Source organism: Bos indicus, chromosome 23 (assembly GCF_029378745.1).
Source record: "Bos indicus isolate NIAB-ARS_2022 breed Sahiwal x Tharparkar chromosome 23, NIAB-ARS_B.indTharparkar_mat_pri_1.0, whole genome shotgun sequence".
NCBI lineage: Eukaryota > Metazoa > Chordata > Mammalia > Artiodactyla > Bovidae > Bos > Bos indicus.
This window is the reverse complement of record NC_091782.1, coordinates 19,879,481-19,907,223: the sequence shown is the minus strand read 5'-3', so window position 1 is coordinate 19,907,223 and position 27,743 is coordinate 19,879,481. Positions and strand designations below refer to the sequence as shown.

At 36.7% G+C, this 27,743-nt stretch overlaps 1 protein-coding gene across 6 annotated transcripts in view; it reads left to right on the top strand.

Moving 5' to 3' along the window:
* SUPT3H (SPT3 homolog, SAGA and STAGA complex component) overlaps positions 1 to 27,743 on the top strand; it is a 431,789-nt gene that overhangs the window by 206,502 nt on the left and 197,544 nt on the right. For 5 of the 6 annotated variants that reach the window (XR_011563264.1, XM_070777448.1, XM_070777449.1 and 2 more), the window contains exon 3: positions 6,332 to 6,416. The exons of the other annotated variant lie outside the window; for it this stretch is intronic. Coding sequence is in view for 4 of the 5 variants with exons in the window: in XM_070777448.1 (XP_070633549.1) it covers positions 6,332 to 6,416 (85 nt within the window). In the remaining variant the exon portion in view is untranslated. The remainder of the gene's footprint in view (positions 1 to 6,331; positions 6,417 to 27,743) is intronic. 6 annotated transcript variants of the gene reach the window in all.

Here is a 27,743-nt window from a genome sequence, read left to right as displayed (position 1 = left end):
CCAGTACTTTGGCCACCTCATGCGAAGAGTTGACTCATTGGAAAAGACTCTGATGCTGGGAGGAATTGGGGGCAGGAGGAGAAGGGGACGACAGAGGATGAGATGGCTGGATGGCATCACTGACTTGATGGACGTGAGTTTGGGTGAACTCCGGGAGTTAGTGATGGACAGGGAAGCCTGGCATGCTGCGATTCATGGGGTCGCAAAGAGTCAGACACGACTGAGCGACTGAACTGACTGACTGACCAGTTACTTGGATTTTGTCGTTAAGTGATTGAAAAATATTATATGTGCTGCAGAGCAAAAAGAGGTGACTATGGCTAGGTAATGGAGCAACCCACTCCAGTACTCTTGCCTGGAAAATCCCATGGATGGGGAACCTGGTAGGCTACAGTCCTTGGGGTCGAGAAGAGTTGGACACGACTGAAGTGACTTAGCAGCAGCAGCAGCAGCAGCATAGCTAGGTACAGTGGCTTTCATTTCTGTCTTACAAAAACCATTAGGACAATATCTAGCTTTCTATATGTGGGGAAAAGAAGTTGGCAGAAGTAATAGGAGAAAACATGTAAATTAAAGCTGGAGAACTAAAAACCCTGAAAATTAATATACTCATCAAAGTCACATCCCTAGTTATATCTTTAGCTGATTTGATACTTCACATGTTTATACTAATGATGATCATTTTTAGAAGAAAAGTTTATAAAATCATGAGATAAAACTTGGTAATTATTTGTACATTTTAATAATATAAAAAGTAGTTTAAAAATATTCTTTTTACTAGAGATGTGAATTGAATTCATTATTTTATCTTTGAGTTAATTATTTCCTTTTGATAGTTCAGTTGCTCAGTCATGTCCAGCTCTTTGCAACTCCATGATGCAGCATGCCAGCCTTCCCTGTCCATCACCAACTCTTGGTGTTTATCCAAACTCCTGTCCATCAAGTCCATCCAGCCATCTCATCCTCTGTCATCCCCTTCTCCTCCTGCCTTCAATCTTTCCCAGCATCAGGGTTTTTCCAGTGATTCAGTCCTTTGCATCAGGTGGCCAAAGTATTGGAGTTTCAGCTCAAGCATCAGTCTTTCCAATGAATATTCAGGACCTATTTCCTTTAGGATGGACTGGTTGGATCTCCTTGCAGTCCAAGGGACTCTCAAGAGTCTTCTCCAACACCACAGTTCAAAAGCATCAGTTGTTTGGTGCTCAGCTTTCTTTATATTCCAACTGTCACATCCATACATGACTACTGGAAAAACTATGGCCTTGACTAGATGGACCTTTGTTGGCAAAGTAATGTCTCTGCTTTTCAATATGCGATCTAGGTTGGTCATAACCCTCCTTCCAAGGAGTAAGCGTCTTTTAATTTCATGGCTGCAGTCACCACCTGCAGTGATTTTGGAGCCCAAGAGAATAAAGTCTGTCACTGTTTTCATTGTTTCCCCATCTATTTACACGAGTGATGGAACAGGATGCCATGATGTTGGTTTTCTGAATGTTGAGTTTTAAGCCAACTTTTTCACTCTCCTCTTTCACTTTCAGCAAGAGGCTCTTTAGTTCTTCGCTTCTGCCATAAGGGTGGTGTCATCTGCATATCTGAGGTTATTGATATTTCTCCCTGCAAACTTGATTCCAGCTTGTGCTTCATCCGGCCTGGCATTTCTCATGATGTTCTCTGCTTAGAAGCTAAATAATCAGGGTGACAATATACACCCTTGACGTACTCCTTTCCCAATTTGGAACCAGTCTGTTGTTCCATGTCTGGTTCTAACTGTTGCTTCTTGACCTGCATACGGATTTCTCAGGAGGCAGGTAAGGTGGTCTGGTACTCCCATCTCTTTAAGAATTTTCCACTGTTTTCTGTGATCCACACAGTCAGAAGTTTTGGCATAGTCAATAAAGCAGAAGTGGATGTTTTGATAACTTTGTTCTTTTGTGTGAGATTTCAATTACCTTAAAATAACCAAAGGGAAACTTTGTTTAGGCAGTCCAAAGAATTAAATATTGAATATGTCAGTGAACATAACAGAAGATTTTTGCCTTTGTGGCGTTTATCCTCTGATGGGGACTTTTTATGCTCTTTCTCTTCTGTTGATTTGTTTGTCCTTTTACCAGTAACACAGTATCTTTAATTATTCTGGCTTTATAGTAAGTCTTGTAGGATATCTCCTCCCACTTTATACTTCAAAAGTGTCTTGGGACTTCCCTGGTGGTCCAGTGGTTAAGACTTCACTTTCCAGTAGAGGGGTTGTAGGTTTGATACCTGGTTGGGGGGCTAAGATTGCACATGCCTCGTGGCCAAAAAAACAAAAAACATGAAACAAGCAATATTTTAATAAACTCAATAAAGACTTAAAAATAGTCCACATAAAATAGATATATAGATATCTTAACTATTCTTGGCTCTTGACTCTCTCACAGAAAGTTTAGAGTCAATTTATATATATTTTAATTGCATTTTGTGCTTTTGTGTGCTGTTTCCCTCAGCTTTATTAAGATATGATTGATATATTATGTAGGCTTGAGTCTATGTTGATTTGATACACTTGTTTATTACAAAACGATTACCACCATAGCTTTAGCTCACACCTCCATCACATCACACAATTACTATTTCATTTTTGTGGTAAGAATATGTAAGACTTACTCTCTTTTAACTTTGAAGCATGTAATACAATACTGGGTCACATGTTGTATGTTACATTCCAAGAACTTATTCATCTTATAACTGGAGGTTTATACCCTTTAAGGATCATTTCCTATCTCCCTCGCTCCCAACACTCCATTATTTGTTTCAGTGAGTTCATTCTGCCTTTGTGTTAATGATGTGTTAACAAATAGCTCTTTGTGTTAAAGAGCTATTTAGATGCTCTTACAATTGAAAAACTTTCTGACTAGTATTAATTGAAATAATTTGTCTCCCCATTATTTTGAGTTTTCTTTGTAGATATTCAGATTATATGAATAAAAACAATTTAGTTTTTCCTTTGCAGTGCTCATATAGTTTAAATTTTTTTCTTGCCTTAAGTTGTAATTGTAATCTTAGTATTATATAGACTAAAAGTGGTGATAGGGGGAATCCTTATATTGGTTTGGATTTCAGAAGGTTTGAATGCTTCTGAGTAAGTTATTTCCTATCTGGTTTTTGGTAGATTCTCTTCATCTGATTGAGAAAATTCTTTTTATTCCTCATTTTTTTTTTTTTAGCATGAAGTTTCTTTTTTTTTATTTTATTTTTAAACTTTACATAATTGTATTAGTTTTGCCAAATATCAAAATGAATCCACCACAGGTATACATGTGTTCCCCATCCTGAACCATCCTCCCTCCTCCCTCCCCATACCATCCCTCTGGGTCGTCCCAGTGAAGAATTGTTTAGTGATTTTCCCACATATATTGAGATGATCGTTTAGATTTTCTTTTTTCAGATTTTATGTAGTTAATTGTATTAATAAATTTGTGGTTTACTCTTGTTTTCCTGACAACCAAAAGAAGTCTGCTCAACAAAGTAATCCTTCAGAATTGAAGGAAAGATGAAGAATTTCCAGGGACGTAAAAGTTGAAGGAGTTCATAACCACTAGACTAGCCTATAAGAAATGTTAAAGCAACTTCATTGATAGTAAATGAAAGGATACTAGTTAGTAGTAGTAAAATATATAAAAGTACAAATTCTACTGGTTAAATTCAGAATACACAAATGTTTTAATGGTGGGTAAATCAGTTATACATCTAGTATGAAGGTTATAAGACCAAAGTAGTAGAAATAATAACTACAATAATTTGTTAATGATACACAAAGTAAAAAAATGTATACTGTGAAATAAAAAATGTGATGAAAGTGTGAAAGTGTTAGTCACTAAGTTGTGTCCCACTCTTTGTGACCCCATGGACTATAGCCTGCCACGCTCCTCTGTCCATGGAATTCTCCAGGCAAGAATACTGGAGTGGGTAGCTGTTCCCTTCTCCAGGGGATCTTCCCGACCTAGGGATCTAATGAACCTGAGTCTCCTACATTGCAGGCAGATTTTTTACCATCTAAGCCGCTGGGGAAGAATTTGATGAGGGGAGGGTAAAACTGCAGTATAAAAACCTGAGAAACAGTAGAACTGATGGTGTCCCAAAATGTGTTCAAAGGCAGTCAAAGACCAGTGTCTCAGCTTGAAGGTAGAGAAGTTGAACTCTTCTTTACTCCTCTCTTGTTGTATTCAGGCCTTCAACAGATTGGATGATGCCTACCCACATTGGAGAAGCTATCTGCCTTACTCAGTTTACTGACTCATATGTTAATTAACCTCATGCATAAATAACTTCAAATACATATCAAACGAATGTTAACCAAATATCTGGGCACTTAATGGTCCAGTTACACTGAAACGTAAAATTAACCATCACCCGTATCAACTTGGCACCCATATCTCCTTAAAATATACTTAGTCTCCAAATAAAGATAGTAACAGGGTCACAATTGTGCCTAAGATGATACAGTTATCCAGCACACAGTTGAAATTGCACTAATCCCTTTCCTAGAAGATGAGGTTAAGTCCATGAGTGACATTTATACTTCTCCTTAATATTCCTAGCTTAAATACTATGATATAAATGCTGTAAGTCCAACACATTTTATGTTACATGATGAGGGAGTAAGAGAGGGAAGGAAACAAGATATTTCCCTAACAACCCCACAAAGAAGTATTCACACACAAAAAAGTATTCATAACAAAATGACCATTACAATGCCCTTTATGTAACTGGTTAGATGACTGTAGCTTGCATTAATGACTACCTTCTCCCACTTCCTATTCTGTATTCCCCTGCCTTTAGCAAGCACCTCAGCTGGTTGTGGTTCTTTAACTGGTGGACAGACCCAAACCGTCATTCTTGAAGGATCTGAGGTATTAGTAGCCCTTCCAGGATTGGGTTGTAGTTTTCCATTGACATTAATCACAGGGCATGGAAATTCTATGAGACACCCTGAATGATCTCCTGTATTCCAGACATACTCTTTCTTACCTCCACTGTGGAGTACCAGTAGAGTTTCCACTGGGGAGTCAGTATCGCTCACCCCTGCCGACCCAGTAACTCCTTCTTTGCCTGTTGATTCAGAAGCATGTGGAACCCAGGGTGACTCAGCTGCAGTCTTAAGTTTCATTCAATGGAATAATTGTTGTGTCAATGGAATAAATGTGAAAGCGTTCCTCCCTCTGGAATTAAGACCTCTAGGCTAGCAACTCATAAGACCATGGGAACAGGAAGCAACAATTTTGCTAGTGGGTCTTTAGAAGTAACGATGAATGGTGCCTCTCCCTTTCCATCCCTTAATTCCTAGACCTGTGAATTCTGTGCGTGGGAGAAACCACACCATGTATTGGATGCTGATTCATAGGCTGTATAGTCTTCTGGAAAACCTTACCCCTGCTCTACAAGGTGTTACCACCTTACTGGCACTGTCGCTCAGCCTTCAAAAGGTCATTTCATCATTCCGTCAGACCATCTGTTCCATAATGGTGGGGAACATGTTAAGAACGTGTGTGTATGTGTGTGTGCACGCGCTCACGTGTGTTCAGACATGTCCGACTCTTAGAGACCCCCATGGACTGTAACTCCCCAGGCTCCTCTGTCCATGGAATTTTCCAGGCAAGAATACTGGGATAGGTTGTCATTTCCTACTCCAGGGGATTTTCCCAACTCAGGTATCGATCCTGCATCTCTTACACCCGCAGGCAGGTTCTTTACCAACTGTTCCACTTGAGAAGCCCTTGTTAACAATAACGAGTTCCATTTAACCTGAGATATCTTCCTGTATACTTTGAATCATCTCTAGATGACTTACAATACCTAGTACAAAGTAGATGTCATGTAAATAATTGTAAATACAGTGTAAATGATATGTGAATAGTTGCCAATACATGGCAAAATCAAGCTTTGCTATTTGGAACTTTCTGGAATTGTTTCTTTAAATTCAAGTATTTTTGATTCATGTTTAGTTGAGGATACAGAACGTGAAGATATGAAGGGCCAACTGTGTTGGTTATTTGAGTATGGTAACATGATTTTCTGGTTACCAATATAATGAATTGGTTGTTAAAATTTTACATTTTGAAATAGTAAACGCCCTCAAAGATGCCCACACGAATCAAGAAATAACATTGATGACACTGTTCTTTTCTCTGGAAGTTTCAGCTTACGTAGGAAAGTTGCAGTTCTTTGTTATAGAAAATTATATGCCTACTCTGTCATTTGAGAGACCAATCTGTACTTTATTAAGCAGAGTATTATAATTGATATTTTTCAGTTTTACAGTTCTTAATGTTTGGCATATTGATTTTCTTTGCAGGTTTTCTTTAGGTGATGCTCGGAGGCCTCTTCATGAAACAGCAGTTTTGGTAGAAGATGTAGTGCACACACAGTTAATTAATCTGGTAAGAGCATGTACTCTTAGTTGGTAGCTCTGCTCTGTGTTCTGCTTATACTGGCATTGCAACCCAACATTTTTTTAAATATCTTTTTTAAAAAAACATTTCAAATTCTTTCTTGTCATCTCTATTGAGATATAATTTTCATGTAACAAAATTTCACCAATGCATGATTCAATGAGTTTTGTCAACTGAGTATTGATTGTCATGTGACTAGCAGTGCAGTCATTATATAGAAATATTTCCATCATCCAGAAACATTTCTTTGTACCCCTGTGTCATCAGTCTTTTCTCCCACTCCTGATAACGCTGGTCTGTTTTTAAATCATTATATCAGTATAGTTTTTTAAGAACTTAAAAATGATCTTTCTCTCTGTATTTGAGATGTATGAAGAATTGCACAAATAGTACAGGTAATTCTCAGGTAGCATTCAGCTTCCTCTGTTAACAACTTGCATAACTGTACTACAGTTCTCAAAACCAGGAATAACATTGGTATCATACTGTAATAAAAATACCAGCCTTATTCAGTTTTCCCATTAATGGCCCTTTTCTGTTCCAGGATCCAGTCCAGGGTAACTCACTGCAGTGATCTGTTGGGTCTTTGTGGTCTTCTGTCTGTGGTCGGTCTTTTCTTAGAGTATTTCGTGACATATATATTTTTGAAAATTGCAAAACAGTTATTTTGTAGAATGCTCTTCTTTATCAATTGTTCTGATACTTTCTTAAGGTTAGAATGTGACTGTGCCTTTTTGGTGGTAATACCACAGAAATGATGGACTTCTCTGTGTATCATGTTAATGGATTCATGTTGTTGATGTTTTTTTACAATTTTAACCTTGATAACTTGGATAAGGTGTTATATGCTGAGTTCTTCCGCTATGATGAGATTACTTTCTTTTTTTTCCTTTTTTTGTTAATAAGTGTCTTGTCGGAGATATTTTGTGACTATGCAAACACTCTTTCTCTGAAAAAAATTGCTTATTTAACATTCATCAGTGAGTATATGCTTTTCTTTTCCTTCATTCCTTTTATCTTTTTAAGTTGCAATTGTTCTGAAAGGAATAGCTATCCTTTATCACCATTACTTAATAAATGTTTAATGTACATATGTATGGACTAATGTATATTTAAGTTTTACTCTTATAATCATTATGTAATATTTTAATTTATTTTTATTGCTCAGTTCGTTCCAGCATTGGCCATTAGAATTGATTTCATGTCCTCTCCTCATTTTCCTATCAAATCTTTGGTCCCGTATCTCATAAATGTTATGCATGTCAGTCCTTTGCTTGAGGCATATGCTACAGGTATATTCTTCTGCTGTGTAGTTTTCTTTTGACTTTGTTTTTATGACAAAAAACATAAAACGTGTTTTTGGGGGGCATAAAGTATTTTTATTTTAATTTAGTCAAATGCATCAATCTTTTATTTCCTTTGTATTTTGAATTATAGTTAGTGACATCTTTCTTATGCTGAGTTTAAAGAGAAATTCATCCATACTGTCTTGTAGTACCTGTGTGGTTTCATTTTTAACATTTAGTTTCCTAACCATCATTTATTAGAAAGTACCTACTTTTGTGATCTGAAATGCCTCTGTCTAGAACTGGACATGGAACAACAGATTGGTTCCAAATAGGAAAAGGAGTACATCAAGGCTGTATATTGTCACCCTGCTTATTTAACTTATATGTAGAGTACATCATGAGAAACGCTGGACTGGAAGAAACACAAGCTGGAATCAAGATTGCCGGGAGAAATATTAATAACCTCAGATATGCAGATGACACCACCCTTCTGGCAGAAAGTGAAGAGGAACTAAAAAGCCTCTTGATGAAAGCAAAAGTGGAGAGTGAAAAAGTTGGCTTAAAGCTCGACATTCAGAAAAAGAAGATCATGGCATCCGGTCCCATCACTTCATGGGAAATAGATGGGGAAACAGTGGCAGACTTTATTTTTTGGGGCTCCAAAATCACTGCACATGGTGATTGCAGCCATGAAATTAAAAGATGCTTACTCCTTGGAAGGAAAGTTATGACCAACCTAGATAGCATATTCAAAAGCAGAGACATTACTTTGCCAACAAAGGTCCGTCTAGTCAAGGCTATGATTTTTCCTGTGGTCAGGTATGGATGTGAGAGTTGGACTGTGAAGAAGGCTGAGCACTGAAGAACTGATGCTTTTGAACTGTGGTGTTGGAGAAGACTCTTGAGAGTCCCTTGGACTGCAAGGAGATCCAACCAGTCCATTCTGAAGGAGATCAGCCTGGGATTTGCTTGGAAGAAATGATGCTGGGGCTGAAACTCCAGTACTTTGGCCACCTCATGTGAAGAGTTGACTCACTGGAAAAGACTCTGATGCTGGGAGGGATTGGGGGCAGGAGGAGAAGGGGACGACAGAGGATGAGATGGCTGGATGGCATCACTGACTCAATGGACGTGAGTCTGAGTGAACTCCGGGAGTTGGTGATGGACAGGGAGGCCTGGCATGCTGCGATTCATGGAGTCGCAAAGAGTCGGACATGACTGAGCGACTGAACTGAACTGAACTGAACTGTCTTTATTAGATTGGCATGTATTTTGGGGTCTATTTCTGATTTCATGTTCTGTGTGTTGAAGTGTTAGTAGCTCAGTCATGCCCGACTCTTTGCGACCCCATGGACTGCAGCCCACCTGGCGCCTCTGTCTATGGGATTCTCCAGGCAAGAATACTGGAGTGGGTTGCTATTTCCTTTTCCAGGGGATCTTCCCTGCCCAGCAATCGAACCCAGATCTCCTGCACTGCAGGCAGATTCTTTACCAACTGAGCCATACCAGTGGCTTATTTGTCTGTGCATGTGCTAATAAACATTTTTAATTGCAGAAGTTTTGTGGTATATCTTAAAGATTCTCATGACTAGACACCCCTTTTAATGTTACCTCAGTATGTTCTTGTTTATTCTTATATGTTTATTTTTCCATATGAACTTCAGTTTTAAAATTTCTAGCTCTGTAAAATAGCTTGTTGGTATTTTTATAGAGATTGTGTGAACTTTTAAATCAAGTTAAAGAGAACTGTATCTTAATGTTGACTCATTCTAAGGAAAGGGAATGTCTACATTTTGCCAAGGCTATTTTTGTGTCTTTCATGAGTGTTTTGATAGTTTTCTTCTATAGGCTTCATGTATTTCTTATTAGATATATTCCTAAGTATTTAATCTTCTTATTTGCTATTGGAAATAGGCTTTATCTATAATTACATAATGGCTGAAAGCATCTGGAATTTACTGAAATACATAAATCTGTAGTCTCAAGGAGCTGAGCAAACTCCGAAAATGGATAAGCCCAAAGATTGAATGTTCAAACTGCTGACTATGAGAGAAATAATATAAATGTTAAAAGCACCCAGATTTATTACTATAGAGGAACAATGATTTGAAGGACCACAGAATTTTTATGAAAATACAAAGACTAGGAGGAAATAGCACAACAGATTTAAAGTACTGGGTTCCCTTTTCTCCACATCCTCACCAGCACTTGTTATTTCATACCTTTTTCATAATAGCCCTACCCAGGTATTGACATAAAACAGACACAGATCAGTGGAACAGAATTAGAGCCCTGAAATATTCTACATGTACATAGTCAATTAATGTACAAGAAAAGTAAACAAAATTGGAGTTTTTGTTTGTTTTCTTTGGGGCTTCTCTGGTGGCTCAGTGGTAAAGAATCTGCCTGCAGTACAGGAGACATGCAGCAGCCTCGAGTTTGATCCCTGGGTCAGGAGGATCCCTTAGAGAAGGAAATGACAACCCACTCCAGTATTCTTGCCTGGAAAATCCCATGGATAGAGGAGCCTGGCGGGCTATAGTCCATGGAGTTGGAAGAGTTGGGCACAACTTAGTGATGAAAACAAACTAACAAAAAGCCAAAATTGGAGAGCTGCATGCAAAAGAATGAAATTGGATGCCCTTATACTATACATAAAAGTTAACTCAAAATGGATTAAAGAATTAATGAAAGACCTGAAACCATGAAATGCCTAGAAGAAAACAGACCAAAACCTTGACATAGGCCTTGGTGATGATCTTTTTAATCTGACAACAAAAGCAAAAATAAAGGCAAGTGGGACTACATCAAACTAAAAAGCTTGTGCACAGGAAAGGAAACTCTCAATAAAATGAAAAGATAACCTACTAAATGGGAGAAAATGTTTGCAAATCATATATCTAATAAGGGACTAATATTCAAAAAATATAAAGAACTTATGCAATTCAGTGGGAAAAGAAAAAAAAAACAATCCAATTAATAAAATGGGAAGAAATCTAAATAGACATTTTTCCAAAGAAGACATCAAAACGGCCAACATGTACCTGAAAAGATGCTCACCATTATTAACCATCAGGGCAATGCAAATCTAAAGCAATGACATATCACCTTATAGCTGTTAGAATGGCTGTTGTCAAAAAGACTGTAAACAACAAATGTTGATGAGGAGGTGGAGAAAAGGGAAGCCTTGTGCGTTGTTGGTGGGACTGTAACTTGGTGCAGCCACTATGGAAAACAGTGTGGAGGTTACTCAGAAAATTTAAAACAGAAATACCATATCATCCAGCAATTCCAGTTCTGGGTATTTATCCAAGGACTGAAAACACTAACTCAAAAAGACATATGCACATCCAAGTTTATTTGTAGTAGCCAGGATATGGAAACAAGGTGTGTATTCATAGGTGGATGAATGTGTAAAGAAATTGTTTAGCTACACAATGGAATATTATTGAGCCACAAAAAATAATGAAATCTTGTCATTGCAGTACTATTAATGGACCCCATGGTTGTTATGCTAAGTGAAATAAGGCAGACAGAGAAAGACAAGTACCATAAGAGCTCTCTCCTAGCTGGAATCTAAAATAAAAATAAATCAAGCTCATAGATACAGAGAAACAGATTGGTGGCTGACAGTGTCAGGGAGTGGAATGGAATGAACAGTTTTTGTTTTAGTTTAAATAAACTGATGTTTTTTTATTTTAAAAATAAACTAATTTTTAAAATATTATCATAACTGATAATGGTAGTATTCACATAGATACAGGTTTGCACAACTCTAGTCTAGAGTTCTTCATGCTTTTGTATATACTCATCTCTATAAAAAACATACTTTAAATCTTTCATAAGAGTCAACATATATTTATTAAACCTAACTCAGGAAAGTAAGCATCAGGATAGAGGTAATAAGCTCTTGAGCTATACAAAGATGTAGGGTAGAATCTACAAATTTCATTTGCAGTATATTAAGATACAAATTTAGTTGCCAACATTTTAAAATTAGATCACCTTTATACAAAAACTTAGGATTTCTGGCTTCTCTTGAAACATTAAAATTGAAATGTTTGACAACATAGGTATGAATTTTGAAATGGAAATCTGAGCTTAGGAGCCACTGCTACCTGAAGTCTTTTCACAGACTGCTTTTTAACCAGTGAAAACCAGAAAATACTTAACCAGAAAAGTATTCAGCATTGATGGAGTTATACAACATATTGTTGTCATATTCCCCATCTCCAGTTTCAGTTTTTCAAAAGGAAAAACATACTTTTTAATTTTGGAAGAAAATGACATTTTTTAAAGGAATTTTTTTGAAAAACTGTGAGAAGAGTTCTCAAAAACTGTGAGAACATCTCTGATGTTCATAGACAAAAATAATAAAGAAGTTTTTTATGTTATATGCTTTTTTTCTCCCATGACTTAGCATTGTTAATGCAAGAGTGATCTATCAAAATGCTTTGATAGTGTACTGTCAAAGGTAATACATAATATAGAAGAAACCAGAAGAAACTTGTTCTCCTTTCCTGAAGGCCCTTACTTAATGCCTTAATCTGAAACTTTGAGTTCAGTTCAGTTGCTTAGTCCTATCTGACTCTTTGCATCCCCATGGACTGCAGCACACCAGGCTTCCCTGTCCATCACCAACTCCTGGAGCCTACTCAAACTCATGTCCATTGAGTCAGTGATGCCATCCAACCATCTCATCCTCTGTCATCCCCTTTTCCTCCTGCCTTCAATCTTTCCCAGCATCAGGGTCTTTTCCAATGAGTCGGTTCTGCAAATCAGGTGGCCAAAGTATTGGAGTTTCAGCTTCAGCATCAGTCGTTCTAGTGAATATTCAGGACTGATTTCCTTTAGGATTGACTGGTTGGATCTCCTTGCAGTCCAAGGGATTCTCAACACTACAGTTCAAAAGCATCAATTCTTTGGTGCTCAGTTTTCATTATAGTCCATCTGTCACATCCATACATGAGTACTGGAAAAATCATAGCTTTGACTAGATGGACCTTTGTTGGCAAAGTAATGTCTCTGCTTTTTAACATGCTGTCTAGATTGGTCATAATTTTCTTCCAACAAGCAAGCGTCTTTTAATTTCATGGCCGCAGTCATGGTCTGCAGTGATTTTGGAGCCCCCCAAAATAAAGTCTGTCACTGTTTCCATTGTTTCCCTATCTATTTGCCATGAAGTGATGGGACCAGATGCCATGATCTTAGTTTTCTGAATATTGAGTTTTAAGCCAACTTTTGCACTCTCCTCTTTAATTTTCATCAAGAGGCTCTTTAGTTCTTCTTTGCTTTCTGCCATAAGGGTGTTGTCATCTGCATATCTGAAGTCATTAATATTTCTCCCTGCAAACTTAATTCTAGTTTGTGCTTCATCCAGCCCGGCATTTCACATGATGTACTCTGCATATAAGTTTAATAAGCAGGGTAACAATATACACCCTTGACACACTCCTTTCCCAATTTGGAACCAGTCTGTTGTCCATGTCCAGTATTAACTGTTACTTCTTGACCTGCATACAGATTTCTCAGGAGGCAAGTCAGATGGTTTGGTATTCCCATCTCTTTAAGAATTTTCCACAGTTTGTTGTGATCCACACAGTCAAAGGCTTTGGTGTAGTCAATAAAGCAGATGTTTTTCTGGAACTCTCTTGCTTTTTTGATGATCTAGTGGATGTTGGCGCTTTGATCTCTGGTTCCTCTGCCTTTCTAAATCCAGCTTGAACATCTGGAAGTTCACGGTTCACATACTGTTGAAGCCTAGGTTGAAGAATTTTGAGCGTTACTTTGCTAGCATGTGAGATGAGTGCAATTGTGTGGTAGTTTGAACGTTCTTTGGCATTGCCTTTCTTTGGGATTGGGATGAAAGCTGACCTTTTCCAGTCCTGTGGCCACTGCTGAGTTTTCCAGATTAGCTGGCATATTGAGTGCGGCACTTTCACAGCTTCATCTTTTAGGATTTGAAATAGGTCAACTGGAATTCCATCATCTCCACTACTGCTGCTGCTGCTAAGTCGCTTCAGTCGTATCCCACTCTGTGTGACCCCATAGACAGCAGCCCACCAGGCTCCCCCGTCCCTGGGATTCTCCAGGCAAGAACACTGGAGTGGGTTGCCATTGCCTTCTCTGATCCACATCCACTAGCTTTGTTTGTAGTAATGCTTCCTAAGGCCCACTTGACTTCACATTCCAGGATTTCTGGCTCTAGGTGAGTAATCACACCATCATGGTTTTCTGGGTTGTGAAGATCTTTTTTGTATAGTTCTATGTATTCTTGCCACTCTTCTTAATATCTTCTGGTTTTGTTAGGTCCATACCATTTATGTACTTTACTGTGCCCATCTTTGCATGAAATGTTCCCTTGGTATCTCTAATTTTCTTGAAGAGATGTCTAGTCTTTCCCATTCTGTTGTTTTCCTCTATTTCTTTGCATTGATCACTGAGGAAGGCTTTATTATCTCTCCTTGCTATTCTTTGGACCTCTGCGTTCAAATGGGTATATCTTTCATTTTCTCTTTTGCCTTTAACTTCTCTTCTTTTCTCAGCTATTTGTAAGGCCTCATCAGACAACTGTTTTGCCTTTTTGCATTTTTTTCTCGGGGATGGTCTTGATCACTGCCTCCGTCACGAACCTCTGTCCATAGTTCTTCAGGCACTCTATCAGATCTAATCCGTTGAATCTATTTGTCAGATCTAATCCGTTGAATCTATTTGTCACTTCCATGGTATAATCGTAAGGGATTTGATTTAGGTCATACCTGAAACTTAAAGGGGAAGAAAATCCAAAACATATAGTTTAAAATCTGTATACAACTTCTGACTATATTCGAGAGCATGTTAGATTATTAAAGCCACAGGATTTTTCGCTATTAATTTTTATTGGAATGGAATGGCACAGTCGTAAAGAACCCGCCTCCCAATGCAGGAGATTCAAGAGGATGTGGGTTTGATCCCTGAGTCCGGAAGATCTCCTGGAATGCAACCCCCTCCAGTATTCTTGTCTGGAAAATCACATTGACAGAGGAGCCTGGCAGGCTACAGCCCATGGATCTCAAAGAGTCAGACATGACTGATCACACGCTCGTGCACACACAGTCGCTTTACAGTGTTTTGTTAGTTTCTTGCTGTACAGCAAAGTGAATCAGTCCTACGTATCCATACGCCCACTCTTTGTTAGATTTCCTCCTGGTTTAGGTCACCGCAGAGAGCAGAGCTCCCTGTGCTGTGCAGTAGTTTCTCAATTAGTTATAGATTTTATACATGTGTGCTTAGTCACTCAGTGGTGTTCGTAATTTTATTATTCCTATTACTAACTTTCTGTAAGTTAGTAAATGGTTGCTACTATAATGGATATGATAAGGTAACAGGGCTGTTTAATATCAGGATTTAGATTAGAAATGAATTGAAAAATTCATTGAAATGTTCTTCTAGATTTTCCAGAAAGATGCAGACATTTTCATATCCTAATCTTCCATCTTCTCCCACTCCACAGGGTGAGCTACACTTCTGTTTGAAGTAGGTAGAGATTTATGCCAACTTGAAATTGTGCGACAGACTTGCTCTTATGATTGCTGTCAATAATAACATTTTTTCAAGTTCCCAAACTGTCATGATGTCTGATGACTATGTAGCTGCTTTCATTTTTTTTAATTCATTCAAAGTTAAATATCAGGGGACCCTTTTCATTTTATGCATAAAGTATAACTATCTACCATTCCACTTCAAAATCACATTGGATTTCCACTATATAATCTACCAGGCAACTAGTAAGCTCTTCCGTCTGTTGTACTGTGTTTTCATATCAGAACCAGTTTCTCAGGGTTATTCTAAAGGTCTTTAGTTACAAAAACTAATAGCAAGTTTGTGTGTGTCCAAAGTGATTGCTTACATCTCCCATCTGTATTAGCATTCACCGAGTCGTGCCTTCCCGACTCCACTTACTTGTAATGCTTTTTCACTGGACACTTTATCTTCCTGGAGGATAAATGCAGGGCACTTGTTCAGTTCTCATCACCACTTCTGTGGGGCTGTCACTTACGTCACCTCAGCCATGGTTTATGAGTATGTTTTAAAATAGTAGTAAGAGTTTCCTGTGCAGAACTTCAATTATTAGGGTTATCAAAATAAGACAAACTAATATAATTTGTGATTGCATAAAATAAAGGAAGTAGAGGTACCATGGGGACCTAATGAATCACAAAATGGAAACAGTCTTCTCGCTGACTAAACATTCAGACTTTGTGCTAAGTCAGAGTGTGGAGCTGTAGCTCAGCACACTGGAACACCATCTGTGTTTACATGGATGGGACAGAGAAGTTCACAAATACCCTCTGGGAAAAAAATTCTTGGCTTATTTGTCTGTTTCTACTGTTGAGGAAATGAAGTACCACTTCTTTAGCATAAACTTTCTGAAAGTACACCTCTTTTGTGGGACACACATAACGTGCACACGTATACACGGAGTGGCTCACAACACAGAACACAGTATGCTGTGAAAATGTGATCAACTTCGTACACACGGAGTGGCTCACAACACAGAGCATAGTATGCCGTGAAAACGTGATTGACTTCGTACACACGGAGCGGCTCACAACACAGAGCACAGTATGCCGTGAAAACGTGATCGACTTCGTACACACGGAGCGGCTCACAACACAGAGCACAGTATGCCGTGAAAACGTGATCGACTTCCTCCTTGTTTTCTTTTTAAAGAATGTACTGTGGAAAATTTACTAATTGTTTTGAACAATACTTGTTTCTGATTGTTCTTAATGTTTTCTATTTAATGAGTCATTTTCTCTCATGTATTACTACCTCATGCCTTCAGATATAGTATTATATTTCCTCTTTTTAAAAAAAGAACGTTTGTATTGCAGTTGACAGATATTTAATCTGCTACACAAAATGGGCATATTCTCAGTGGACTGCCTATTTAGCTATACTTTCCCATCAGTTCCCCCGGGTAGTTGCTGCAGCATAACCTAGAGGAGCACCAACAAGGAAAGAATTTCCAGTCCTTTCTCTACTCTCAGCATATCTCCTTTCTCCTGCTGTAGTATGTTCGTTCTACTTGTTGTTGTTCAGTCGTTCCATTGTGTCCTACTCTTTGACACCACATGGACTGCAGCACACCGGTCTTCCCTGGCCTTCACCATCTCCTGGAGCTTGCTCAGATTCAATCCATCGAGTCGATGATGCCGTCCAGCCATCTCATCCTCTGTTGTCCCCTTCTCCTCCTGCCCTCGATCTTTCCCAGCATCAAGGTCTTTTCCAATGAGTTGGCTCTTCTCATCAGGTCACTAAAGTATTGGAATTTCAGCTTCAGTCCTTTCAATAATAAATCATTCAATAATAGTCAGTTCAATAATCAGGGTCAATTTCCTTTAGGATTGACTGATTTCATTTCCTTCCTGTCCAAGAGACTCTCAAGAGTCTTTTCTGACACCTCAGTTCGAAAACATAGTCTTCAGCGCTCAGCCTTCTTTACTGTCCAGCTCTCACATCCATACATGACTATTGTAAAAACCATAGCTATGAATATTTGGACATTTGTTGGCAAAGTGATGTCTCTGCCTTTTAATACACTGTCTATATTTGTCATAGCTTTTCTTCCAAGGAGCAAGCATCTTTTAATTTCATGGCTGCAGTCACCACCCATAGTGATTTTTGGAGCCCAAGAAAATAAAGTCTGTCACTGTTTCCATTGTTGCCTCATCTGTTTGCCCTGAAGTGACGGGACCAGGTGCCATGATCTTAGTTTTTTGAATGTTGAGTTTTAAGCCAGGCTTTTCACTCTCCTCTTTCAGCTTCATCAAGAGGCTCTTTAGTTCCTCTTGGCTTTCTTCCATTAGGGTGGTGTCATCTGCATATCTAAGGTTGTTGATATTTCTCCCCATAATCTTGATTCCAGCTTGTGATTCATCTAGCCCAGCATTTTGCATGGTGTACTCTGCATATAAGTTAAATAAGCAGGGTCACCATATACAGCCTTGACGTATTCATTCTACTACTAGAATATTATTCTGCTGATAGTCAATTATTGAATTCAAGGTAAGAGAATCTCAGAGTATACACTGTTTACAGTTCCAGTAAGTTTAAAGCACTGTTTCATATTACATGGTTTTCTTAGCAGAGTTATAAAACAGTACCTTGCCTCCTTTCCATGAGTGTCAAGGCTTTTCCTTTAGTGTTCTTCATTTATTTCCTGCTGGTCAGCTAGAATCCTATTATCTAACTCAGGCAAAGCTCTACTTGGCTACTTGGCTCCTGTGCCAAGTTTGGATTTCTGACCTGTGCTTAAAGTTTCAGTTCTGGCTGAAATTCCTATTAAATGCCTAGTGCATAGTTTCCAAGAATTTCAGATTTACCAAACACAGGCAGCCCCTTCATAAAATATCCTCTCTACAGATTGATTTGCATCACTGAATTAAAATAGGTACAGATTGGTGCCAACTAGAAATTGTGTGACTGACTTGATATTTTATGCTGTCAATACTATGCTTTTGATAGTATCCATTTTTAGTGCATTTAAAAAAAAAACATGTTTTTTTATGACTGTATCGCTACTTTTAATTCCCTATTTACTCACAGTTAAATATCATAAAGGTCTTTTTGTTTTATACATAGAATATAATTATTAGCATTCCATTTAAAAGTCATACTATGTTTTCACTATATAAATTTATCAGCCAACTAGTAAACCATGTAGTCTGTTGAAATTTGTTTCAATATATGAATTGGTTTTCAGAGTTATTCTGCTGCTAAGTCACTTCAGTCATGTCTAACTCTGTGCGACCCCATAGGCGGCAGCCCACCAGGCTCCACCGTCCCTGGGATTCTCCAGGCAAGAACACTGGAGTTTGTTGCCATTTCCTTCTCCAGTGCATGAAAATGAAAACTGAAAGTGAAGTTGCTCAGTCGTGTCTGACTCTTAGCAACCCCATGGACTGCAGTCCACCAGGCTCCTCCATCCATGGGATTTTCCAGGCAGGAGTACTGGAGTGGGGTGCCATTGCCTTCTCCACAGAGTTATTCTAATAATCTTTAATTATGTAAATTAGATAAGAATAAGCTTTGCCTGTATGATGAGTGACTGACTAACCTCCCATCTAGATGAGCAGACAGTGAGCTCTCCTTCTGTATCTGTTTCTACTTGTAATGCCTTTTACGTTGGCAAATATCTCCCAGCTGCTCTATTCTCATCCATCAGATTTTGTGTTCTCTTCTGTATCTGAACCAAGAAATCCTATCCTCTAGTATCTTTCCCAAGGTCTTTGAAAGTCTTTTATTTATTTGTAACCCTAGATCTTTTAATGGAGTTGCTGTTTCTCTTGATAAATGGAAAATTACCCAGAGAAAAAGGAAATAAAAATTAGTTAACATCTACTGTGTGCCAACCAATGCCCTAAAAATTTTTTTATGTATTATTTTGTTGTAAATATATAGTCCATTTTCCAGGGTTAAAAAAAAATCACATTATAATTTCTGTATAGCTTTTTAACTTAGTTTAACACAATTTAACTCTGCCGTATGTGTTATATAGATATAATTAGACACCTTTATTTCTCAGATCCCAGTATTATATATTAGTCTACACTTAAAAATATATTATAGTTCATTTTTTAAAATGTTTTTATCCCTTCAGATACTCACATTCATCCTCATTTTTATTAGGGATATTATTTTACTGATTGTGATAGGGAACAGTTTGCTTATGCTGATAGCTTCAAATGTTTCTAGTCATTTTTATGTCTCTTGATGAATTTATAAATCACATTCTGTTTCTTAAGAATGCACTATCTTTAGATACTTCTCTAGAGTAAGTTGAGATTCTAAGTCACATAGATAATGTGAAACTCAAAAGATGTTAGTTCTGTTTGAAGATTGATATAAAATTGATTTTAAATTTTTAAAAAGAATGGAAAGAGAAATAAGGTCTTCCAAATAAATGTTTCAATTAGAAAAGGCTTTAGAGAACATATTAAGAATGTTTTGAGGCTAATTTTGAAAATAATGTGTTATTATCAATAAAATCTTACTGACTTTGCACTTCTAATCCAGCTAAAAATCTGACTTCACTTCACTAAAATCAATCACACTGAATCTTTAGTGGTTTTAATCTAAAAGTTTATCGATTTTTCTTTTTTCCAGTAGAGTAGATGCAGCAGAAATGGTGAGGATCAAGGCAAGTAGTTACTAAGACAGGTGCCGATAAGCAGCAGCAAGAGGTCGTGAAAGTGTCGGAGCTAAGAGAAAATGATTGCTTTAAAAACAAAATTATAGGAATCTAATTGGTCTAAGAATACAGTTTATAAATTATGTTCCAGAAAGTATGTATTGAAATACCTAACATCTCCTAATAAAGTTCATCGGTTGCAGAGACAACCACTCTTACATATAACAAGTGTGATGATTAATACTCAAAATGAAGGCTTGAAACAAGTAGAAAAAGTTGATGCATTCACAATACTCTTTAGAAAGTAAAGATAGCATGTGATACACTTAGAAAGATGTCTCTCAATACAAAAAGTTTATTTTTTTTAATCTGGAAATCTAGTTATGTATAATATAGCATAGATTTCTTAAAAGATCGAAAACCTTTCCCCCCAAAACTTTGTATAAGAATTCCTTGATTTAGCAATTCCTTAATGAAATTTTTAAAATATATTTTCTTTTTAAAGTTTCAATCTGTGCACACATTGACAGAATGACATCTCTTAAAAATCAACATTTTACTTAATATTTACAGTAAACCTGGGGAGTTAAAAAATATCTTCATTTTGTAGGCATGGAAACTGAAGAACAGAAAGATTAAGCAACTTGACAAAGGTCACATAGGTTATAAAGTAGGAAATGTGAAATTCAAATGATTTCGTCTTCAGAGAGTTTGGGGACGATGAAAAATTCTAATTCTTTTATGGATACTTAGTGGTTGAATTTACTGTCTGTCTCTAAGGTCCCTTCTAATTTTAAGTATTCTGTGATTCTCTGCAGTGAAGAGTATTGTTTCCAGAATAGATTCATATTCTGCAGAAGGTTTGCAGAGAATAGTGAACAAAAAGAAATGGTTAGCAGAGAGGAGCCCCAAGATAAAAAAGCAGAGTCTTCTTTTCTTGTGGAAAATAAAACTTTAGTATCAAGTCTCCATTAAAGATATCTCATATTTTAAATCTATAAAGAGAAAAAGTAGCATTCTTCAACGTGAGAAATGGTCATATAATCAGTAAAAAATTCTCAGCACAATGAATAATTTTATAACATTAAAGTGGCATCATTTGATAGATCTCTGGACAAAGGTAATTAAATGTTAAGAAAGAAGAGATTAAAACATACTCAAAAAAATATTTAAAATGTGAACTTTTCTGGGAATTTACCATTTGCTGCTTGTTGATCATTGGCTTTAAGAAACTAAGTTCTAGATGTTGTCAGGAGTAGGATTCCAATTTTTAAATGTCAGATAAATTGCCCAGAACTCAAATTTAGCCATTGGTTTATATGAAATCTCCTTGATCAAGCTATGTGGATTTTTAGTTGGAATATAAATGTTTCTTAAATGTGTAAGAAATGAGAAAGGAATGAAAAAGAAGGTTGGAAAAAAAAATTAAAAAAAAAAAGAAAAAGAAGGTTGGGACTAAATATTCAAGGTCATTAAATTTCAAACTCAGAAATTTTTATATAACTCTCTTGGTTGCTGGGGCCATTGAAAATTTTAGAAAGCAGCAGTCGGGAAAGTGGAAGAATAACCAGGCTGTTTTATATAGGACAGTGAAGGACTCAAGATGCTACTTCCAGAAGGGTTTGTTTGGAGAATGTTGAAATATTAATATTTAGGCAGGAATGTTACCACCTCTGAGTTGGATGGTTACAGGTTTCTGTACTATATTTGCTATCTGTAAACAGTAATCTATTTTGTCTGTAAATTAAATCCCATATCTTTAAGAATAAATACATTCAAAACAAAATATCAATCAAATCTGTTATGACGGATATCAGTGTTTATCTGAATAAAAAATTAATAGAAGTATGAGTTCTTAGTACATTCAGATGTACCAATTTGACATATTCTCACTTACTAATCACTGTTTTAAGTGTGACTCTCCTAGTTACTTTTGCAAAACCCACAAGAGTTTTTGAACCTTCAGTTGGGAAATACTGGTAGAGTGGAAAGCTTTTGGAGACATAGCCCTCAGTTTGAATTTTGGCTTCATAACTTGCTAGTTGTGCAACCTTGAGCATTATTAATCTTTCTGAAACTTGGTTTACTCATCTGTAGGAATGTACCTACCTGATAGGCATTATATAAGATGATGTATATAAATGATTTAGCTCTTGATACTGTTGATGAAAACATGATTTCATTAATGCCAGCCATAAATTTAATCATAAATCTGTACAATTGGAATAACAATGTTGAAGGCAGAGACACTAAAGAGCCAAAAGAGAGCTTGTATGTATTTCTGGGGCCACTTTCCTGACTTTGAATATCACACTACATACAGTTCTTCTGTCTTGATTTCTCCTACCTCTCACTCTGGTATGCTTGGATATCTTAAAATTCTTAGGTATCAGTTTTGATAATTTGTTATATGTGGATTTCCCTGTTCCTTCCTTGTCTATTCCCATCTAACATTATATCCCTGAGAAGAAATTGTTAGATACAAAGTGGTCTAAATTGCCTTTGTTTGAATCCTGGGGCATAGAAGACTTCCATAAACTTCATGCTTTCTCATCTAATGACTGCAATTTGAAATCGTAACTTAACTAGAAGTAAAAACAGGAGCATGATGTTGACTGAAAGCATTTATTTTTCTCCATCAAATCCTTGAATGCTCTCCTAAATGCTTTTTCAAGTCCCAGCATTTTGTATTTTATTGTGACTACTATGTTTAGTTTTTTCCCTTTCCCACAAATGAATAACTTGCAAAATATTGTATGAAAAATTTACCCAACATGCCTGAAAAACACATGGAAAGATTTACGAAGTAGGTTGTACCATGGAGCTGGAGAGATAGTGCAGAGAAATGCATAAATGGGTCAGTGAGAGAGGGTTCAGAGGACAGAAACGAAAGTCCAAGGCCCCAAAATGAGCACTGTGCTAATTTATTATATAATTATTATTCGGCCAGAATCAGTTATTTACTATGAATATACCTTTTAAAATATGAGGCACTATATTTATTATTGTTGCTAATAATGATCTTTCAAAACCTGTTTTGAAAGTCTTTACTCTGAAAATAAAGCTTTTTACCAAATATAAAGCTTTTTATCTGAAATATTGTTAGAGTTAATAGATGCAATTTTTATTATCAGTATTAGCATTCATGGGCTTCCTGGGTACCACAGTGGTAAAGAATCTACCTGCTAATGCAGGAGATGTGGGTTCAATCCCTGGGTAGGGAAGATCCTCTGGAGAAGGAAATGGCAACCCTCTCCAGCATTCTTGCCAGGAAGAGCCAGACAGGCTACAGCCCACAGGGTCTCAAAAGAGGAGGGCACGACTGTGGGACTAAACAGTAGCAACAAATTTGCCTTCGGAGTTAAGTTATAACCTCCAGGTGCCAAGATTAGGGGAGAGTCAAACATCCTTCCCATGTTCTATTTTCTGTGAATCAACCCTTATGCGTTTTACCTTCTAACACCTTGGCATTTATGTAGGAGGTTTCAGAGAAAAAGTTAAAATTCAATATTTTAAAAATAATCATCCAGCTTTATTATTTTTAAAATAGTTTTTCCACCAACTGAAATCGTGCAACATAATACTTCTAGGCTTATACCTGTATTTAACACCATTTTTCAAAATATGTATCCGTAAAAGTAAAATTACTTTCTGTGCTTTATGTAACTGAAGTTACAAAAAGACTTGTAACTTCTAATAATCAGCTTAATCTGATATTAAACTCTTGATAGTTTTGGAACAGGAATTTTTGTTTGAAAGAAAGATTGGCTTGTTAAATGAATTATGCAATTATAAGTAAATGTGGTCACAGCTGTTTTTGATTTCTTTGTTATACACCTGATTGGAAACAAGTTTTTTAAAATATTTTTCCATTTCTTACACTGACACCTAGTGTTCACTCTTCCTGATATCTTAAATATCAAAATGTAGTTATTAATAGCTCTGGAACTATTTAATTATTAATAGCTCTGGAACTAGAATTATAAAAAAACATGTTTTTAAGCAGTGCACCTGTTCACAAATCAATAACTCCTATTTCCAACACCAGTGAGATAGTTTTTCCTAGTTATATACATGACTCAATTGCTGAGGCTGTTTTGACCACAGCAAAACTCAATGAAGGATAGAGTTTTAAAGGTGAGAGGAACTTAGGTGGATTTTAAAACCAAAATTCTTAAGACCCCAGTGCTTTGCTATGTACACAGTTCCTTCAAGTCCAAGGAGATGATTTTGTTTATGTGAGTTTGGTTCCTAGGCAATAGAGGTAACAAATCACATTTAATTATGTAAGCATTGAAGATTTGATATTATTCATTGGACAGGAATGAAGCAAGATTGAGTTGTTTCTGATTTTTTTATTGAGGTATATTTGGCATACATTATATTAGCTTCACATGTACAACATAATAATAGCAAAATGATCACTACAGTTAAGTCCAGTTAACATTTGTCACCATACATAGTTAAAACAATTTTTTTTCTATTTCTCGTGATGAGAACTTTTAAGATCTACTCTATTAGCAACTTTCCAGCTTGCAATACAGTATTATTAACTATAGTTACCACGCTGTATAGTCTCTAATTTTGGGAATGAGTGACCTTGTGATATTATATGTTTACTATTTCCTATGAAGTCCTAAGGATGCTTTAAATACTCCAATCTTTCTGGTAATAAAGTTTAAAGATCTAGAAGATTAGTATCAAATTATCTGCAGTTAAGTAAACATGTATATAAGTTGGGGAAAATTTATTTATGTAGTAAGCAATGGTTAAACCAGAAATCCAGGTGGTCAGTGCACATAATGAAATTTATTCATTTTGTTTTTTATATATTTCATGAATGTAGGGAATGATATTATTGGTTAAGTTGAAAATTTTAAATAAGTTTGAACATTTAATTTGCTTAAGTATCTACAAAGTCAGTGACAAAGAGTAAATTTCAAGTCATTCCTAATTTGCTACAGATTTCAGAGTGTTTGAGTAACAAAATGTATCTTTCAGTGAACTGTGATTTTTCTCATAAGTAAAAATCAAACATTTTAAACATAGGAGGTAATCATAATTGAATTAGATTTATTGTTAATAATAATTATGTTTTTAGGTAATCTAAGAACTTTGCTCCGGGAGTTGGTGATGGACAGGGAGGCCTGGCGTGCTGTGGTTCATGGGATCGCAAAAAGTCGGACACAACTGAGCAACTGAACTGAACTGAACTGAAGAACTTTGAAAGGGGAACTCTGTCTCATAAGCTATTTTTTATACATAGCACAACACATCTTTATTATATAATTAATATTCATAACTTAAATTTATTTATTGTCTGCTATTTGATGGACACTATTTTTGATGCAGGAAAAAGGTGTTTAATGAGGTCTTCGTAATGTTTTGGTTAACAGAAATGATAAGACTAGAGAAATACAGAAAAAAACTAGGAAAGAATTTTTATTACCATTTCTAAATTTTTGATAATTTCCAGTAAATTTCTCACATTATTTTAGGGGTTGAATTTCAGTACATTTCTCAAGTTGTGTTTTCAGGATTATCAAGTTCAGCTCCAGATCACCCAGGTTCTTAGAAAAGTGGTGCCCAGTCCCTTTAATTTTACTGCAACAAGTGTGACATGAAAGGACCTTGTCAGATAAAACAAAAATGAGTAATGAAGTCGGTAACCATTGTGGAGTACATAGTTTTCCATTGATTTAAATGGGTTGAAAATTTTAATTCAGAATATTAGCATACATTAATGTTGAATGAAAACTGGAGCAGTAGTAAATTATGTCCATAAATATATTGATTCTCTGTGTAGAGATATTTCAGAATGTTTAATGAAATATTTCAGTTTTTCTTTTTTAAATCAGGACAGTAAAGTTTCAAATTACATTTTTTCACAGAAGCTTTAAGACAGTGCATGTTGTACTTTTCTACTTTGTAAGCTCGTTGGCACCACTTTTATTCAAATCACTTGCTTCATTCAGAAACCCAATAAAATTAAAGAAAGGCACCACACTTACATGTAACTGAGTGAAAGTTCACCTGGCTTTTTTCCCTTTCTGTTCCAGGTGCAAAAATTGGCTGAAACGGCTGGGACAGGCAGTTATGTTAGAATACTTTCTGGTTTAATGTTTTATCAGGCCCAAGAGTAAAATATTCTACAACTACTGCAATTTTATATTGCTACTTCTAAGGTAGAACTCTGTTAAAAATAGTGTATAATTATGTGGATTCTGAAATAAGTAAAATCTGGTCTCCTCAATTATGCTGTGTATAACAAGGTAGACTTAGACTGGATGGAATTGTTGGCTTCACAGGGATTCCATCATTCATTGATTCGTCAAAGGTTTACTGATGAAACTTGCAGAAGCGCTGTTTCAGGCATTGGGGATATAATGGCACACAAAGCCTCTGCCCTCATAGAGCTTGTATTTTGGTATTCAAGAAAGATAATACATGAATAAATAATATAAAATAATAAATGAATAAATAATAAAGATAATTTGGTGTTCAAGAAAGATAATAAATGAATAAGTAATGTCAATAAATGAATAGCTAATATTAACTGCTATAAAGAAAATCATGAAGGATAAGGAAAGGGAAAGGGAAAGTTATATTACTTTGAAGGAGGTGAAATTTGAGCAAAAAAGTACATAATGTTAAATAGAGTACCATACAGCAGTTTCAGTTCATTTCAGTTTAGTCGCTCAGTTGTGTCCGACTCTCTTTGTGACCCCTTGAATCATAGCACGCCAGGCCTCCCTGTCCATCACCAACTCCCGGAGTTCACTGAGACTCACGTCCATCAAGTCAGTGATGCCATCCAGCCGTCTCATCCTCTGTCATCCCCTTCTCCTCCTGCCCCCCAATCCCTCCCAGCATCAGAGTCTTTTCCAGTGAGTCAACTCTTCGCATGAGGTGCCCAAAGTACTGGAGTTTCAGCTTTAGCATCATTCCTTCCAAAGAAATCCCAGGGCTGATCTCCTTCAGAATGGACTGGTTGGACCTCCTTGTAGTCCAAGGGACTTGCAAGAGTCTTCTCCAACACCACAGTTCAAAAGCATCAATTCTTCTGCGCTCAGCTTTTTTCACAGTCCAACTCTCACATCCATATATAACCACTGGAAAAACCATAGCCTTTTAGGAGAAGGTCATTCCAGACACAGTGATCAGGAGGTATAAAGTTCCTAAGACTGAAATGTGTTTCAGAAACAAATCTCAGGGTGTTTGGAGTGGAGGAAGTGGGGTCAAATGCTAGATGAGGAGGTGTAAAATGTAAGCAAGGTCATGATTCTGTAGGCATTGTGTTTCTCTGTGTCACTTTCCCTTTTCAACTTTGTATAGGGCAGAAGCTTTTAAAAGGTTTGATTTACTTTGATAAATCTTGCTAAAGAGTTGCATTTTGTTCAAAGTCTAATAGGAAACTACTGAAGTTTATAAATAGGGAATGGATTTGTGCTCTCAGTTACAGGTATTTTTTTTATCTTCTAGAATTTGAAACTAAGCACATGGGTTTCAAAAGTATTTTTATCCAGGGAAGTAAATTCACTAATTGTTTCATCATTCCAACAATTTCTGAATTTGAAGTACAGTATTTTTAATCACAGGTACATTGTTGTACAATGGATCCCCAGAACTTTCTTGATGATTTAAGGTTTTTAAAAGATCACTCTAGCTGGCCTGGAGAATCCCAGAGACGGTGGAGCCTGGTGGGCTGCCGTCTATGGGATCACACAGAGTCGGACACGACTGAAGTGACTTAGCAGCAGCAGCTGGCTGTAGGAGTTTCAAAGTGGAAGCAGGGAGACTAACTAGTTTTAAGAAGCTTCTCAGGTGGTTTGTGGTAGCTCGCACTGGTGG